At 44.3% G+C, this 19,554-nt stretch overlaps 1 protein-coding gene across 1 annotated transcript in view; it reads left to right on the top strand.

Moving 5' to 3' along the window:
• The first annotated feature begins 6,930 nt into the window (after positions 1–6,930).
• Positions 6,931–19,554, top strand: part of TCHH (trichohyalin) — a 49,208-nt gene continuing 36,584 nt past the window's right edge. Inside the window, exons 1-2 of the mRNA XM_058536301.1 lie at positions 6,931–7,096; positions 18,893–19,050. Coding sequence (XP_058392284.1) covers positions 6,931–7,096; positions 18,893–19,050 — 324 coding nt within the window. The remainder of the gene's footprint in view (positions 7,097–18,892; positions 19,051–19,554) is intronic.

The raw sequence follows: 19,554 nt of genomic DNA, 5'->3' as shown, positions 1-19,554 counted from the left end.
GTATGATTTGGCCGACAGCCATCATTTGCCAACCCTAAGTTAGATGATTGTATTTCCTTGAATGGTGTAGTTGTAGTTAGGGCTGCTTGGAGTCAGGGAAATGGACTAGATTACTTCTAACCTCCCCACCAATCTAAGAATCTGGGGCATGTGCACAGACTATGGATGCTGTAATGCAATCAAGTTAATGAGTTGGGTGAGCATCTGTACCCAGAAGTCGGCTAGGCAGGGCTTGTAGTCAAGTTGGGAGGATCAGACTGACACATACCGACACTGAGAGGATGAGGCAGTTTTCACATATGCTTTTAACATTGTTTAAGGCCTCTTAAATATAGTAGCTGCCTAATAAATATTTCTTGAAGGAATCAGTGAGTAAATGATAGATAACATGGCTGTCTCTAAATCTAACAGGAGCTCAGTATGGTTGCAATGTGAAGCCCGTAAGTTCTGGGGTTTGACTGCCTGGGTTCACATCTTGCTACTGCTATTTACTACCTCTATGATCTCAGGCAAATTATTTGACATCTTTTAGCCTTACTTTCTTTTTTTTTTTTTTTTTGGCATGGACTTTGGGTTTATTTATTTATTTAGAAATCTCAAGTAAATATAAATAAGCATGTATGTTTTACTACAAGTTCATACTTAAAACATAGTCGAATAGCAGTTTTTAGTTAGAAAAATCCAAGCATGTTTTGGGGGGAGTTTTTTTTATTCCAAAATGTGCAAATGCCTCCACCTTAAAATGAAACAGAATGAAATGAAAACAGAGAAACTCACACATATTTGATAAAGCTGATAAAACTGAATATGTAATGACAGCATATTTACCTGCTTTTAGACAATAGCTGGACTGCTAGTTCCCTAAAGCTAGAGAACTTATCTGTGTACCACACCCTTCTAGACACATTCTTTTTTTTTTTTTTTTTATTGATATTTTAATGGTTTCTAACATTGTGAAATTTTGGGTTGTACATTTTTGTTTGTCCATCACCCCATATATGACTCCCTTCACCCCTTGTGCCCACTCCCCACCACCACTGCCCGGGTAACCACAGTCCAGTTTTCTCTGTCCATGTGTTGGTTTATATTCCACATATGAGTGAGATCATACAGTGTTTGTCTTTCTCTTTCTGGCTTATTTCACTTAACATAATACGCTCCAGGCCCATCCATGTTGTTGCAAATGGGACGATTTTGTCTTTTTTTATGGCTGAGTAGTATTCCATTGTATATATATACCACATTTTCTTAATCCAATCGTCAGTCGAGGGACACTTAGGTTGCTTCCACTTCTTGGCTATGGTGAATAATGCTGCAATGAACATAGGGGTGCATAAGCCTCTTTGGATTGTTGATTTCAGGTGCGTTGGACAGATTCCCAGTAGTGGGATGGCTGGATCATAGGGCATCTCTATTTTTAATTCTTTGAGGAATCTCCATACCGTTTTCCATAGAGGCTGCACCAATTTGCATTCCCACCAGCTGTGTATGAGGGTTCCTGTTTCTCCACATCCTCTCCAACATTTGTTGTTTTTTGTCTTGGTGATTATAGCCATTCTAACGGGCGTGAGGTGGTATCTTAGTGTTGTTTTGATTTGCATTTCCCTGATGATTAGTGATGTTGAGCATCTTTTCATGTGCCTATTGGCCATCTGTATATCTTCCTTGGAGAAGTGTCTGTTCATTTCCTCTGCCCATTTTTTGATCGGGTTGTTTGTTTTTTTGTTGTTCAATTGTGTGAGTTCTTTATATATTATGGAGATCAACCCCTTGTCAGATGTATGTTTTGCAAATATTCTCTCCCAGCTGGTTGGTTGTTTGTTCATCTTGATTCTGGTTTCATTTGTCTTATAAAAGCTCTTTAGTCTGATAAAGTCCCACTTGTTTATTTTTTCTTTAGTTTCCCTAGTCTGGGTAGGCATGTCATCCGAAAAGATTCCTTTAAACCCAATGTCAAATAGTGTGTTGCCTATATTTTCTTCTATGAGTTTTATAGTTTCAGGTCTCACCTTCAGGTCTTTGATCCATTTTGAGTTAATTTTTGTGAATGGCGATAGCACATGGTCCACTTTCATTCTTTTGCATGTGGCTGTCCAGTTTTCCCAACACCATTTATTGAAGAGACTTTCCTTTCTCCATTGCATGTCCTTAGCACCTTTGTCGAAAATTAGCTGTCCGTATATGTGTGGTTTTATTTCTGGGCTTTCAATTCTGTTCCATTGATCTGTGTGCCTGTTTTTGTACCAGTACCATGCTGTTTTGATTACTATTGCTTTGTAGTATGTTTTGAAGTCAGGAATTGTGATGCCTCCTGCTTTGTTCTTTTTCTTTAGGATTTCTTTAGCTATTCGGGGTCTTTTGTTGCCCCATATAAATTTTAGTATTCTTTTTTCTATTTCTGTGAAGAATGTCATTTTTTTTATTTTATTTATTTTCCCCCATAGCCTGAGCAGATAGTTGTATGTCATAGCTGCACATTCTTCTAGTTGCTGTATGTGGGACGCGGCCTCAGCATGGCTGGAGAAGCGGTGTGTTGGTGCACGCCCGGGATCCAAACCCGGGCCGCCAGCAGCGGAGCATGCGCACTTAACCGCTAAGCCACGGGGCCGACCCAGCCTTACTTTCCTATCTATAAAATGAGAGTAATAATATTATCTATCTCATAAGCTTGTGAACATCAAATGAGATAATGGATGTCAAGCACCTAGCATGGAGCCTAAAAAGCTCAATAAATAATAGCTACTAGAATTGATAATACTGTGTTGTATAACTGAAATTTGCTAAGAGAGTAAAACTTAAATATTCTTACCAAAAAAAAAAAGATAAATACATGAGGTGATGGATGTGTTAATTAACTGGATGGGTGGAATCTTTTCACAACGTCCACGTAGATCAAACCATCACAATGTACACTTTAAACATCTTACAATTTTATTTGTCAATCATACCTCAATAAAGGTGAAAAAAAATAATAGCTAAAAGTATTCTTATTAGAGAAGGGAAGATTACTGGGAGCCTGAGGAATCAGAGCAGGCTTTATGGAGGAGGCGGGTATTAGAAGAACACTGTAGAGAAGAGGAAGAGGTGAGTGCAGGCAGGGGAGCAAGGACACAGCTTGGAAGCTAGGTTCATAAGGGAGCGTTCAGGAGCCTTCAGGTCTCCTGGTGAGTCAGCTCTAAGGCCAAAGCTAAGAGGATGAGGAATCAGGGCAGAGTTGGTTCGTGTTAACCTTGTAGACAGCCAAAAGCACAGTTTGGGGAGCAATTAGGATCCTGCTGAGGGGCCTTGCCTGGACTTTTGGCCCAGCCACTGCCACAGGCATGGCACTGGAGGGATCAGAGCGAGGGAAGCGGGAGGGGCCTCACAGGGGGCTCGCTGGATGTGTATGTCATTGTTATCACCACATTGGTGATGGAAGCCAGCTTTTGTTAAGCATCTATGAGCAGGGCGTTGTGCTAGGGAACAAGGAGATATAAGATATTTTATGAATTCAAAGAGATTTTAATGTACTTTAGATAGTACAACAGAGCACGTCACAACTCCAATAACACTTTCTGGTAATAGGAAGCATGGGCCTCAGGGGACCGAGATTCTGATCCCAGCACTGCCAAGCTGTGTGTCACTGTATACACTACAGGCCTCCATTTCCACATTATAAACAAAGCAAATTTGATGCCGTAGTTTTCACAGTTTGCCTGAAGAATCCTTTCCTCAAAGCAAAACTTAAGAGTGTTTTAAAGATAAAAGAAGTTAGCTGAAGGGGCATAAGTGGCAGAGTCCTTCCCACTGGGCCCCCTTACCTCAGCCCCTGACAGGTTCCAAGGAACACACTTTGAAAACCACTGGGTTAGGGCTAGGCAGTGCTGGTCTGTTCCAGCTTGCGGATTCTCTGTGGTGGTAGATGTTGCTCTGAACCAAAGCGCTATGCAAGATAAGATGTGCCCCCAAAGCTCAATTCAGGGAGAGATCAAAGAAGGGCTCAAAGAGGGTTTCATGGGGGGTTGGTAGATTTAAAGAGAGTGAGAGGAGAATGAAACACATTTCAGAGGACTTACCACCCGAGTGAAGGCATGGAGATGGGCCCGGGGCTCAGCAAAGACACTATTTTAACTAGAGCGGGGGAGTTTTGCAGGGGAGATGGAGTCAGAAATGGGAGCTAGGTCAGATTATGAAGACCTAGGTGTCCTACTGCAAGGCCCTTGGTGCCCACCTAATCAGTGAGGGCCATGATGCACGTGGCAAGAGAGCTGTTGCAGCGTCTGCACTGTGTCCTGCCGTGGCTGTGGGTGACTATCAGCAAATTCCCTGACACCTGCCACATCCCTTCCAAGTTCATCAGGTGCCACATACCTGAGCTCCAGTGTCACAAGGCCCTAGAAGGGAGAGGGGTGGGGTCCAAGTGACAGGTACTTGACACCCAAAGCAATGGTGCCCAGATGTCCCAAACAGTAGCCAGTGTGGGGCCCACAGAGAAACAGAAGTATTGCCACAGGGAAATCTGTGAGTCTTAGCCATGCATTGTGTCAGGTAGATCTCCTAATTTAGGAGGAGCTAAAACCTTTTAAACTACCATCGTGTCCTTAATCCTAAAATGCCATTAATCTCTTGTAACACTCCTACATTCCTGTGAGCATAAGGGTGGCAGCAGCTATTATCTTCATTTAACTGGGAAGTAAAAGCCGAGAAAGAATCAGTCATATTGCCTAAGACAACAAGAAATGTGACATGAGGAAGGACTTGACATTTGGGGAGACATTCAACAAAGAAAGGAGTGGACAGAAGGCAAGGATAGAGGACTGGAAATGAAGAAAAGCAAACTCCGACTCAGGCTTCCATCTCGGCCAGGAAGCCTTATCTGACTCCATCTAGATAAGATGGTGGCCCACTCTGAGCGGCCGCAGCACTCTGAAAATCCTAATGCAGCACCCCTCACACTGTTGGGAAACCATTTACTGGTCTCTTTTTTTTTGGACAGAAAGGTCCGCAAAGCCATGGATTCTGTCTGTCTTGTTCAGGGTGTGTCCCCAGTGCCCAGTGTTTACTGAGTAAACTAGATGGCCTGGGACAGGGAAGAAAACACTGGAGATGATGCCCGGAGGAAACGAGACTCAGAAGCATGCAGCTAAATGTACATAACTAGGCTGCCTAGAACTGACTAGGCTTCTGGTTGGGGACAGACAAAAAACTTCACCTCCTTCAGGCCATTCTCAAATGTCACCTTCTCAGGGCAGCCTTCCCCAGCCACCCAATTAGAGATCACAACCTGTCCCTGCCTCCTGCCCCATCCACCATCCCAGCACATCCTATCCTGCCTGCTGTTTACTTCCCTCCATAGTCCTTGACATGAACTGACATACAACATATGTTACTTATTTTTTTATTACATGTCTCCCCATCCTAAAATATAAAAGCTGTATGAGGGCAGGATTTCACTACTGTAACCACCATTTCTAGAACAGTGCCTGATGCATAGTAGGTTATCAATAAACATTTGTTCAGTGAATGAACCATGGAATGAATGAACCACTCTCCAACCCAAGGTCTACAGCAGTCCCCCAAACTCTTCAAATGCAAACAGTTCCTCCCGGGGTTCTTCCCTGTGTCTCTCACTCCTGAAGACCCAGGAGAAATGTAGATCTCTCACTCCCCAATCTGTCTCTTCCCAACCCTCCGTCCTTCCTCTTTGCTCTCAACAATACTCATTCCTTGCCCTGTTACTTCTCTCTCTCGTTACACTAGTACATAGAACCATTTAAAATGGCCAATTGGAAATCAGCCCGTGTGCGTTCGCCCAAGAGCCTGCCTCTCACAGAGGCACCAGGGGAGGTATGGAGGAAAGCTATGGAAACCTGCAGTGCCAGATGGCTAGGGATGGCAGAGCTTCCACAGATTCTGGAAATCTATGAGTGGAGTCTTATTTTTCAGCTCACATCACTTCTTGGAGCAAGGAGTTCCCCCAAATGATGGCCCGCTGTATAAAGTAGAACTTTCCTCTCTCTGTCTCATACCTACCTTTCTCAAGCCTTAAAGGGATGGCACTTCTTTACGCTACTTTAGGTGTTGTGGGCATGGCTATGTTCACATAATACAGGCCCTTCTTGATCTTACAGTCTTCCACCTATCCCCTTCCCTGCTGTCATCCTCTCTACATGAAGAGACCTAACTTTGCCATTCAATCATGTCAACAGGCATTTACAGAGCACCCACCATGTGCCAGGCACTGTTCTACGCACCCAGGCTACCAGATGCTTACTTTCTAGTGGGGGAGAGAGATAATAAATGAGCAAATATGTACTAAATCAGGTGGTGGTGATAAGTGCTAAGAAGAAAGACAAAGCAGAGTAAGGGGATAGAGTTAGAAGATAACAAGTGCTGGGCAGAGGTTGCTATTTTCTATGGGGTAACTAGGAAGGTTTCTCTGAAAAGATGACATTGAGCAGAGATCTAAATAAAATGAGGAATTAAACCATGTGACTATCTGAGGGAACAGCATTCTGGGCAATGGGAACAGCAAGTACAGAGGCCTTGAAGTAAGAGCTTGTTTATCATCACCTCCTAGTTGCCGTTTTCTAAAATTTTCCAATTAATTCTTACTTAAGATGTGGAGATCAAAATTGCACTTGTTATTTCAAAGACTGGTCCACTAAAGACTCTTAATAATAATGATGATAAACATAATCACAGCTTACATTTATTGAGTACTTACTATGTACCAATCATTGCCATGTTCACCCAGCCCATAAGCACCAGAGCCAGCATTCAGACCCAGGCTGTCTGGCTCTGGAGCAGGGAGGATAGTTGTAGTCCTGGGTCATTTGTAGCACACACGTCAGTGGCATCCGTCATTTGGGTCTCCCTGTTAATTTATTCATCCCAAGGCATTTCCCGAGGCCGTGCTCTGTGCCAGGCACTGTGCTGCAAGTGAGGGACATGGAGACAAACAAGCTGCAGACGGAGCCCTCAGGAGGCCAGCAGTTCAGCAGGGAGGAAGCTGGAGCAGAACAGAGGCTGAGCACCGCAGAGGTGGTGACACAGAGCGGGAAGAGGAGGCTTCCAAACACCCGTGCACCGAAGCACGGCCTCCAGAGGCAGTGCAGTAATTCCCGGCCTCTACCTGAGTCATGTGGACAGCTCAGAGCCCACTGCTCCCTACGGATAATTTAGGTTAGTCTTAGTAATAATAATAACTACAATAATAACTGCTAGTGTGAAGTTGAGCGTGTACCAAGTATGATGCTAAGCCTTTTACATACAGAAAAATAATATTGAAAGCAGCTGACACTTCTCAAGCGGCTACTATGTGCCAGCAGAGTTCTAAGCACTTTGTCTTCACCACAACTCTATGCTGTGCCAGGGATAAGTGACACTGAAAACCTCAGCATCTGCATGTTCACTGTCCAGAGATGGACATTTACTGAGTGATAGGAAAAGAAAAGGTGGACATTAGATCTATTGAGAGAAGCTGAGAACAAAAATACTGGACTGCCATTATGGACAAGCCTGTGTGCGTTCTGGGAGGACTGAGGGACAGCAACACAGACCAAGATTCAATAACAAAATCAAGCAAAAGCTCGCTTCCCAAAGAAAGGGCTCCGCACGAAGCAGCTGCTGCTGATAGCACAGAAGCCCCTTTCATCCTGGGGATGGGAAGATGTGAGAGGAACCAGTGAGGGACTTGGGACTTCAGTTACACCTGAATCAGCATGTGCAGATGGCCAAGTCGGCGCAGGGCTACTTGAGCCCACCACATCCGCAGCACTGACATCATCCTCCCATGCCAGGCTCAGAGGAATCGTTCGAGTTTAATGGCACCCAACAGCTGATAGTTTGCAGGCTCAGGAATGGAAGCTTCTTCTGACTCCAGGTCCCACTTCTCTCCCTACAGTGCAGTTCATATGCTTCACACTTGAACTATTTTTCACTAAACGTATTATTTTGCATTTGCCTGCAAACAAAATTCATGGTCACTTTCCTGCCCACTTTGTGGACCAAAGAGATGGTCGCTCAAAATCGTAATCGTCTCTGAACAAATGACAGAAACCGCCCTTGCTCCCCTCTGTCCTCCCCTCCCCTGTTCACGATCCTTGTGGACATTGCCCACCTCCTCTTCTGCGAGATGCATCACTCTCTAAGAAGCAGTGAAGAGAGCCTTATCAGTGATGCTCTGTGGCTATGGGAATGCATTGTGAAGGGCCAGGTTATGGCAAAGGTGAGAATGTAGCTTGAAACAGATTATATAAAACGGCCTACTTTCCAAAGTCCACAACCTTAAGATTCAAATTAATGGCACAGATTTTATTAGCTTCACAAATTTCCTCCATTGCTTCTCAAATAGGGTAGTACAAGGCAGCATCTCACCACTGTGGGTGGCTAACATACTAAATCATGACAGTAATTAATCTCTGCCCATAAAGTACGTGAGTTCCTGAGCCATTCTATGAATGGAGACCTAAATAAACTCAGCAGTGTGCCCAAGGAGGTCAGGACCTCTGATACCCATGGAGTTTCCAGAAAGGTGATAATGGCCAGGCCACCAGGAAGGGAAAGAGAGCATGTGCTGACTGCACCCTCCCCTGTACTATGCGCTGGGTGAGACACTCTCACACTTGAGCTCATTCACTTCCAACAACAAGCCTGAGCAGAACCACAGGGATTCCCACGCATGCCTGCCTGATCCTCGGACCCTTGTTCTTTCTGCCTGGTGTTGGATCAGTAAATGTGACCAGAGAAGAAAGAGCAGAATAGAGAGTGTCAAGACAATAAGATCCCGTGTCATACACCTGTGTTAGATCATCTGGATTCAAACTATAACTTTACTATTGATTTCTTGTGTGACCATGCGAAAAATTACATCCTCTCTCCTGGGCCTTAATTTTCCCCTTTCCAAAGGCAGGAAGGCTCTGGGTACTTGAAGCTCCCTGTTCTGTAGAGCCTGAGAGGCTTAAGGTGCAGGGGCTTTGGTCCTTCCAGATGGCAGGGAAGCTCACCTTCCCCAGCCCAGCCCACCTCCTCATGGCAGAGTCACCCCCTGAGGGGACTACTAGCCTCTCCTCTTGCGTACCAGCAGAAGCAGGCTGGCCCGCTGCACAGATGAATGGAGGCGAGATACTCAGAGAGGCAGCCAGTGTCCTACTGCCTTTGACCAGCCCGGCCAACAAGTCACAACAAAATCCTGCCCGAGCCTCTCCCTCTGCTGCCACGTTTCCTCCCTAATCGCTGAACTGTAGGCATCTTCCCCTCTGCTCCTGGGACAGGAAGGTGCTGCTATTTCTGGATGCTGCAAGAAGATAATGATTTCTTTCCTGCAGGGTAACTGGCGCCACGTGGAGCATTTGTGACCACAATAAAGAGGTTGGGGATTAATGGGCCATGAGTAGATAGAACTTCCACGGTAAAGTGGTGTGGGATTTGAGCCAAGTCATGGCTGGGGCACACAGAAGGGTGTGAGGCTGCTGGGGCGTGGGCACTGGGGGCAGGAACCGAGGAGAGACAGTGCTTGTCCAGACTAGTCCCACTGTGGGGCAAGAATTAATGATGAAAATTTGCTCTTCCCCCAATCCTGGCCCCCAGCTCTGCCATCACCTCTTCTTAGAATCCTTTTCATTGTTAATGGGTCTGTCTTCCTCACTTAATATTTGTCAAGAGGATAAATGTCTATGCAGAAATAGAAGTACAATGATGTACACCTGAAATTTTTACAATGTTATAAACCAATGTTACTGCAATAAACAAAAAATTAAAAAAAAAAAAAAGAGGATAAATGAATAAATGTATGAATGAACCAGCCAGTCTATGAAAAAAACTCTGGCTTGGCCTCCAACCCCTCAATCTTTCCTCCTTGTTTCCTGACTACGCCAAGAATTTGTTAGGCAGATGTGACAAGTAGGTGTATCATTCTAGCGTCATCTGCCCTCATTTTTGGGACCAGGCAATAAATCACAGAGGATTGGGGACAGCACCTCTTCCTAATCCCAGATAATCTCCAACAAAGTCTCTAGGCCATCCTCTAGTGACCTCGATCTAATACTTCTGTGCTCTGCTGGCAAAGGCCTCAGAAGGATTACTCCCCTTGCTGAAGTTTTTGCAATAATTTCCTGCAATTATCTGCTTTTCTCTCCCTGCTCTCTCAGGGATCCAGCATCCTACTGTGCCTGACAGCTGAGGGAGCGAAATACAGGCATGAGATTCTCAGGGACAGTGGGTAATCTACTCCTCTGGGGAGTCTTAGGATTGACACCTGCCGAAGGTGGCCTGGGCACAGACGACCTGGGGCAGAGGCAGGTCAAATCTGATTCTAACCCAACACTGCATTCAGCTCACCTGCTCAGAACTCCCTGTGCACATGCTGACTGGTGTCACAGATGCATTCAGCTACTGGCCAGAACTGTGGCTCCCAGTCTGTGCCTCAGATCCCACCTTATCAGCTGGGCCTGGGAACCATAGCATCCAGCTATTTCTGGGCAAACTAAAGCAGTTCCTCTGTTCTTTCTCTGTGTAAACCTTTCCAGATACCAGTAGCCATTCCTGAAGTTATCTTAGCCCACCATTGGCCCAGCTTCCAAACCCATCTTCCTGCCCCATATGGTGTAAGGAACTACAATTTTCACAAAATATTCTCTTTGTTCCCAAGAGTCAAACAAGCTCTAAATCCCAAATCAGAACTCCCCATGAAGCACAGACTTGCAGAAGCAGAAAGTCATCTGGGCCTAGCACTGTGGCAGGGCACGTGAGGGGATCTGAAGAAGAGGAAGTCAAGGTCTCTGTCCTCAGAGAACTCATTATCTAATTCAGAGGTAAGAATTATACATAGGGAACAGCAGAAAGTGCTAAAAGACCACATAAAATAAGAGCTTAGCTATATGTTTCAAAATCCCACTCTAAGAGGGGCATAGGAGCTCAAGGAAGCCAGCCAATCTCACACTTAAAAAACACTTGTCCTGTGAATGGCAAAGCAGAGCTCACTCCTTTCCCTCACAGAGCTCAAAGTCCAATGAGATAGACACACATGGACACAGCCATCTACAGAATATCAAAGAGAACGTTATAAATACTATGAGAGGGCTGCAGAGCATAGGGAGAGGACAGAAAAGAGAGAGGAGAGTTCTGATTAGGAAGACTTGGAAATGTTTTAATAGAAAATGTAAATATTTAATGTGTTTAAAATGGGTAGATTTTAATAGATAGAAATAGCGGGGAAGGGGTGCAGGGGGAAGAAGCAGTAAGAATAAAAATAGAAAGAAGGAGAAGTGCAAGGTTTAGTTAGTGAACATCAAGCAGTCCACTGCAGTTGGGAAGAAGTAAGACAATGTGAAACCACAAAAATCTGCTTGGAAAGCCGTGGAAAGCCTGGAAAAACACATTAAGAATTTTAGACTTGATTCTTATGGGAAAATCGTAACCATTTACACTTATAGGAAACTGTAACCCTTCCTGAGAAGAGAAAATCACTCTAGGGATAATGTGAAAAATAAATTAGAAAGGATGATTGGAGGCAGGGAAACGTGTTGACAGCTACACAACAGTCCTAGCAAATAGTAATGAGCTCCTCCACTGGGCAGCAGCAGGAATAAAGGTGAGGAGGGGGAGAGACAAGAAACGAGTTAGTACAGAATCTCAGAGTGCCAAGAGACCACAGGGAGCACAGACTTGCCAGGTGGGAAGCCATCCAGTTCATCTAGTCATTGCCTCAAACTCCTTCCTTGTTTCTAGACAAGGAAGGAAATCGAGTCACAAAGTGGAAGCATCTTTTCTAAGTTCGCAGTGAATGTAAGCGCTGGGCCCTGATGTGAACCCAGGGCTTCCAATTCTTAACCCAAGGGCTCTCTGGGGCACCGAGGTGAGGGGCCAGGAAAAGCTGCAGGGAAAAGAGGAGGAGATCTGACTGTTCTTGAACGGGGAAGAGACAAATGCCTGAGCATTGATTTCCACATGCCCAGATTCCCAGATTCACCTCTTCCCATCCTGATGAAGCTGAGTCAGGGGGTAGAAAGGTGGGGGCAGGGGAACTGAAATCACTAATGGGACCCCAAATGAATTGCTAATAATACCTAAAAAAGGATTGAAACTTCACAGACTACAAAGCATATTTACCTACCATCCCAGTCCCATTTACTCCACTCCCGCCTCACCTCAAGACACATTCCTTCTTTTGATCAACAAACTTTTATCAGGCGCATACTACTGTGGGTGCTTTGGCAGCTGCTGGGTTGCAAGGTTTCGCAAGACCCCCAGGAGGCACGGAGCCACAGCAGTAACTTTCATCCCTTGCCTCTGCCTGGCTGCATCTCAGCCAGTCTGAGTTAGCCTGTTGGCACCCGCAAGTCAAGGCCTTTAAACAAGCCATTCCTCTCCAGAAAGTTCCTTAAAAACAACTCAAAACAGTTTGGCAGTTCCTCAAAGAGTTAAACAGACCATATGACCCAGCAACCCCACTCCTAGTTGCATGCCCAAGAGAGCTGAAACCGTACGTTCACAACAGTCTAAAGGTGGAAACAACCCAAATGCCTATCAACAGATGAAGGAATAAATAAAATGTGGTCTATCCATACAATGGAATATTATTCAGCCTTAAAAAGAAATGAAGTACTGATAACATGTTACAACATGGATAACCCTGAAAACATTATGCTAAGAGAAGGAAGCCAGTCCCAAAAGGCCACATATTGTATGATTCCATTTATACAAACTTTCCAGAGTAGGCAAATCTGTAGAGACAGAAAGTAGATTAGTGGTTGCCATGGGATGGAAGAAGGCAGAATAGGGAATGACTGCTAATGGGCATAAGGTTTCTTTGACAGGGACAAAAATATTCTAAAACTAGATTTTAGTGATGTTTGCACAACACTAAAAAACATTGAATTGCACACTTTAAATGGATGAATTATGTGGTATATAAATTATATCTCAATAAAGTTCCTTAACAAAAAGAAAAAAAAAGATCAGAAACCTGACCTGAATGATCCAGATTCTGCCACACGTGGCCAACTTTGAAGACATCTGTTTTGGTCTGTGGCGTTATTAACCATGTTCTAGGATTTACCTAAAATTCCATGAGCTGTGCTCAGCAATGATTTCTGAGACTTTCTAGCTCATTTCATTGAGGAAAAAAAATATGGCCTGAGACATTGGAGAGGAGAGGGATGATGGGATCTTGTACCCAAAACTGAAAGCCTGTAGTAGAAGAACAGGCTGGGCTACAAGCCGCCTATGGGGAGCCCCGCTCTAGACTAAAACCTGTGCCCTAGACCCCCAGGAACCCAGTCCTCCTTCCTTTGGCTCAGAACACATTTTCTGACAAGGTTAAAATATCTCGAAGGCCAGTGTTAGCTTCAAAAACCACTGACTCTCACAGATGTCATTAATAGAGAAATGGCCTATAATTAACAGAAGAGTAATTCATCCACAAGGAAAGCTTTTAAAATGAGAACTTATTTGTGCAGATGGTAATAAATGACCTTTCAACATCAAGAAATCTCAAAGAGTTTTATGTTTATTAATTAGTCCCTTTCCTCTGCAGGGGAAGGTGTTGCCCCATCTGCTGTTTGTCTACCTGCTTAATGCCAAAGGGCTGAGTAGGAATGGAGAGCCTGCCTCAGGGGTACACAGGCACCTTTCCTTGCAATATAAACAGCTGTCCTCTGGGTCCTGTGGATTTCATCTCACTAAATAGGCACCCAACATCACAACAGAAGGAAAAAGGAAGTCTAAGAATTCCATGATAATTGCCCTTAATGATTTGGTCAAAACGTGACAAGAAGACTCCCTGAAAACTCCATTAGCTCAAAATAGTACCTGTCACACCCACTAGGCACAGCTGCATCCCATGGGAAATGGACAGCAAAGGCTTGCGACAGAGTCAAGAACTGTAGGGAATGGGCAGCAAGTGGTAATTCTTCAATTTCATTCTGTCAATTGTAAAGACAAAATGGTACTTCTCTAAGTAGGTTTTGTTTTTGTAAGTATAAACATGTGTTTTGTCTCCCCAAATAGATTACAAGCCCCTTCAGTGTTGGAACCATTTAGGTACTGGAGAAGCAGAGCAAAATAAAAAACATTTGACTGGTTAAGCACCAGGAGGCTCTCATTTCAAGGTTGGATTCCTTCATAGCATGTCATTAGGAAGTTGCTTTGTTCTTACTCCAGCTTTTGTGGAAAGCTATTTCTCTCATTGTGGAGTGGGCAATCACCAATCCTGTTCCAAAAGAGACAGGATATCAGGGGTTGCAAATGAAGGCTTTGGAATCAGGAAGATATGGGTTCAAATCCCAGCTCAGCTTCTGCAAGCTGTGTGACTTTGAGCAAGTTATTTATCCTTCTCTCTTTCTTTTTTTTTTCTAATTATTATTGAGGTCACATTGGTTTATAACATTATGTAAATTTCAGGTGTACATTATATTTTAGCTTCTGTATAGACTGCATTGTGTTTACCATCAATAGACTAGTTTTTATCTGCCACCATATACATGTGCCCCTTTACCCCTTTTGCCCTCCTCCTACCCCTTTCCCCCATGATAACCACCAACCCAAATCTTCACGCCTAAATAACTAGGAGGACTGTGGTATACTGAAGAAATGCGACTTCTGAAGGGAGCCTGATCAGGTCTAAGATTCAGCACCCCTTATCTAGGTATTTGTCTGTTTGTTTAATTCCACATATGAGTGAAATCATACTGTAATTGTCCTTCTCTGTCTGATTTATTTTGCTTAGCATAATGCCCTCAAGGTCCATCCATGTTATCCTTCTCTCAACCTCAGTTTCCCTGTTTGAAAACTGAAGATAATATTCCCTGCCTTGTGGAGTTGTTGTGGGGATTAAACAAGATAACATATGCTTACATAGAGCCTAGCACACAATAAGACCTCAGTAAATTGTAGCTTAAAAATATCTTGCCTTTGAGACCACAAGGCCACATTCCAACATGAACGCAAATAAAAGCAGCAACACATTGAAAAACAATGAACAAAAACAGTGTAGGATTTCATGCAGTTTACAAATTCTAACTCTAATTACGCTCCCTGTTTCCCACAGAGGAAGATTGAGGGGCACAAGATTCAAAAGCCTTACCAAATTCATGAATAGAGCAAAGTTAAAATATAACATCTAAAGCCTCTGCTGACCCTTAAGATTGGAATCACAGAATCTTAGAATGTTAATGCCAAAAGAAAGTTTAGAGATCAGTTCAACTCTCTCCTTCTGTAAACGAAGAAACTCGAGGCCAAGAGGCTAAGTGAGTTGCCCAAAATTACCCAGTATGTTCCATGATTTCTTCAAATATGGGTTATTTCTAGTCCCTGCATCCTTCCCTTTTTCCCTGTAATTAACCTCTCTCAATACCCTATCAATCGCAGTAGCAATTTGAACTGCGGTGAAGGAGCCTGTGCATTCTACATCCCAGTGAGATTGAAAGTGCCTTAGGACAAGGATTGTGTCTTTTATCTCAGTGCCTACAAAATGGCCCTCCATGTGCTCACGAATCTGCACTGATTAAATGATTGCACAACATAAACAGTTCTCTGCTTGCCCCATAGAAACTTACGAAGTGGTGAATGATTGAATACACAGCCCACCCTACTGTTAAGAGCATAATCTTTCTCTCCACAGCAGCATCAGGCAGAGAACTGCCTCTCTAACCAAAGAAGCAGTTGCTAGGGAGCCCTGGTTGATGTCAACATCTTTCCGGCCACAGCCTTGCTGCTCTCTATCACAGTGGCTGTTGTCTTTACCCCCTACCCACCTCACCCCCACTCTCCTTATTTGCCTCTGGGGTCACCAAACATTCTCTTGGTTTTTGGTTCTAATAGGTAAGAAGAGAGATAACTGAATAGCACTCATAAGTCGAGATACAAAAGCAGAAAGAGAATCTTAGTGTGACTCAGCTCTCAAGGTTTATAAACAGACTTAAGCAAGTCCTGACCAGAGTGGGGAGACCCCAAACAGCAGAGAGTGCAAACTGGAGGGAGGACCACAAGACTCCAAAAGGGAGAAACCCTGTGGAATTCCGGTAGCGGTGCTGAATCTTAGACCCGATCAGGCCCCCTTCAGAAGTCACATTTCTTCAGTACACCACAGTTCTCCCAGTTATTTAGGCTTGAAGACTTGGAGTCTCTCCTGACTTCTCCACTCTCCCTGTCCCTCATCTAATCTCTCCCAAAATCCCATCGTTTCTTTCCTTCAATCATCTAGCTACCTTCCTACACTTAACGCATTTTTGAGCTGTTGCATCCAGGTCAAAGCCCTTATCACTTCTTACGTGGGCCATACATGACTCCTAACTGGTATCCCTGCTCAGACATTCCTCTTTCCAGTTCATCCTGTACACCACAGTCTAGGGTGGCTAACTTGTCCCAGAACTCTCCCAGTTTTAGCACTAAACGTCTCATGTCCTAGGAAACCCCTTAGTCCTAGACAAACTGAGACAGCTGGCCACTTTACCACAATCAGATTAAAATCTTCTCGCAAACAATGCTTTGATCATGTCATTTTCCTGACCAAAATGTTCCCTGCTTCCCATTTCTCATAAAAATAAACCCTAAAGCGGGCCCCAAATCTGCCTTGGAGAATGTATAAGAAAGCATATTGGGCTGGGGCCAGGAAACAAGGATCCTAGGCCTGGCTTTCGTCAGAGCCCTGTGGGACCCTTGGCAAATAACTCAAGGTACCGAGACGTCAGTTTCCTCATCTGTAAAGTTAGGAGACTAAAGCTAGATTTTTATCTCCAAAATTCCCCAATTCTATCCTTCTGTATACCCTCTGTTCTAGCGAGACTTACCAGCTCATCCTAATCCAAACTCACTCTATAAATTCCTATCTTTCTACCTTTGGTCTTTCCCTTCTCCCCACCAGGATTTCTCTGCTATCTTTTCTGACTTTCTGAATTCTTCGAGAAACAACACAAATCCCACCTCCTAGGGGAAGCCTGGGCCCAGCCCATGAAGACTCCATGACCTTAAAAGGCTCAAGTGGTGGTAGCTCCACCATCATCATACTCCTCTCTCCCAAGATTGGTCATGTATCTACTTCTCCCTCTAGCTGGCAGAGCTGTTAAATGAAAAAAAAAAAATTAATTATAGGTCAATAGATTAAAATACACATATTTGCCTATACAAGCAAGACAACCTAAAACAAATCTCTTCCAGGAACTATATCCTGGCTGTATACCTAGAATCTTTAGTCCCTACTTTGACAAATTTTTGTAAAGTGACCATATTGATATCCTTCTTTGCTATGCTTGGCTATTGTCCTCTATTAGTCTTGGAAGTGACACATATTAAGAATGAACTCAACCTACCCTTCTGTCGTTTGGGACCCCCACGGCACGCACGCACACATACACTCCCCTAATTAAATGGGACTGGGGCATGAACAATGTCACCTACTCTAATGACAAACAGGTTTGTGAGCAAGTGGAGGAAGTAAATAAACGAAATGGTCTGCAGAGAGAGAGGTCAAGCTGGGCTGAGCTGGGCTGGGCCCAGAGTGATTCAGGCTCTACCACAGAATGGGACTTTCCTGGGATAGCCTATTAGGACAATTAAAATCCCTATAAATAGGATGAGTTTTCAGGTCTCCAGTATCCTCTCTGGCTTCTGAATCTTCTACTCATTCCTCCTTAAGCAGGTAAGACAGGCATGGGGGAGCAATGGCAGTAGCCACGAGGCTCTTGATGGCAGCTATGATGTGCTGGGCTGGGGAGGTCTGATGTTCTACTTCCTGTGGATGATAGCCTTGGGTACCCTCCTGCTTCTTTTTCTTGGCTCTGTCTAAGAATATGATGATAGCTGGGGTGGCTTACTTCTGAGCCTGTAAAATATATGTGTCTTAGTTTCAGTGTGTTCTAGGCATCCCAAACCTGAGGGCTAGAACTATGGTGGATAGCTCAGTCTCCCATAGTGGAGCATTTACCTTTTGTACAAGTTAGGTGAGACCCAAGAGTTTAGGGCTCATCAGGGCCAAGGCCCTGGACCATGGGGCCACAGTAACAGTCAAGTCTGATTGCAATTAATTGTCACAAGGGACTCAGCTTGTCCCATGCAATTCATTAATTGCCACTTATCCTTACAGGCATCACTGCATGCTTTTGGAAGTCCACTGTGCTTTGCGGTTAGGGCTTCAGTTTGGCCTGTAAACCCAGTAACTGAAATTTTCACACTGTAAGAAGAAATATCATTGAGACTCAGATCCAAAAAGACCCCAGCCTCCAGTCAAGGCCAATGTGAACCTAACCAATTGTATATACTTCCTCTCATCTATGCAGTTAATTTGGCTTGCTATTTTTATCTGTAACAGTTTTTGTATTCACTGATTCTACTTTATAAGCCTATCCCAAAATGACCATCCAGGCCAGAAGTACTTATTGGAATTTAATCTCCCAGAAAGCTTCTTTGGCCCATGGCCAGAGACCTCTAGCCTCCTTCCCCACTTGAGTGAGGTTCTTAGAAGACTGAGGCCTGTTCAGTAGGGTCTATTTAGTGCTTCCTCCAGGGTGCTAGTCGTTGGTGGAAAATTATGCCTTACTACACTGGCTTCTGGCCCTGCCTCTATGGGGTTCCTGACCTTCCTTCCCTTTTGTTTTAATATGAGAGTTTCAATCAAGCAAGTCCCACCTGGAATAGAGGATGGGGCATATAAAACACATGCTGTGTATTTTTTTGTTTGTTTTTTAGGAAATTATTGCTTTTTCTAGCAGAGGGCTCATAGTTTGTACCCATCTCCCACTGTAGCACATATTTGGAGCCTGACTCTGGGTCAAAGGGAGTGAGGGGTATGGCTAAAAAAGAGCTCTGTCATTTCTTAAGCTTCTTTCTCTGACCAAGAGGGGCCCCTTTCCCTCTGGAAATGCTGTCTCTTGGTTCTTCATCCTAAACACAGGCAAACTCTTGTTTCTTCTTTTAGGTTCACTTGTCTTTGCCAAAATGGCTCAACTCCTGAATAGCATACTCACCATGGTCGAGGTGTTCCAGAAAAATGCTAAAGAGAATGGGGACTATACTTCACTGTACAAAGAGGAGTTGAAGCAGCTGCTGTTGGCTGAGTTTGGAGACATCCTCCAGGTAAGATGCGTAGACTCTGGGCCCCATGGAGTCAAGCATGATTGACTCTGACACTTGCATCCAGGGCTTGATGTTTTTTGTTTTATTTGGTCATGCTCCACCCTGTAACAAAAAGAACTTCCAGCAGCTCCTTCGTAGTTCTCTCTCAGCACACACACATGTGTGCATAAGCATGCTCATACACATACACACACACACACACACACTTCTTCACATCTGAGCTTGAACAGGAGGGAATACAACTTCAAACTGGAAATCATTTCTCAGAAGAAAATCTAGATTCATCTCTTAATTGCACATCCTTCTAGTTGCTGTATGTGGGATGTGGCCTCAGCATGGCGGGAGAAGCGGTGGGTCCGTGCGCGCCCGGGATCTGAACCCGGGCCGCCAGTAGCAGAGCGCGGGCACTTAACCGCTAAGCCATGGGGCCGGCCCCTAGATTCATCTCTTAATTTCTATATTTTAGTGCTGTCCACACATCTTCTCATTCATTCACTCATTTAT

Source organism: Diceros bicornis, chromosome 4, assembly GCF_020826845.1.
Source record: "Diceros bicornis minor isolate mBicDic1 chromosome 4, mDicBic1.mat.cur, whole genome shotgun sequence".
Taxonomy (NCBI): domain Eukaryota; kingdom Metazoa; phylum Chordata; class Mammalia; order Perissodactyla; family Rhinocerotidae; genus Diceros; species Diceros bicornis.
This window is presented reverse-complemented; position numbering and strand designations above follow the sequence as displayed.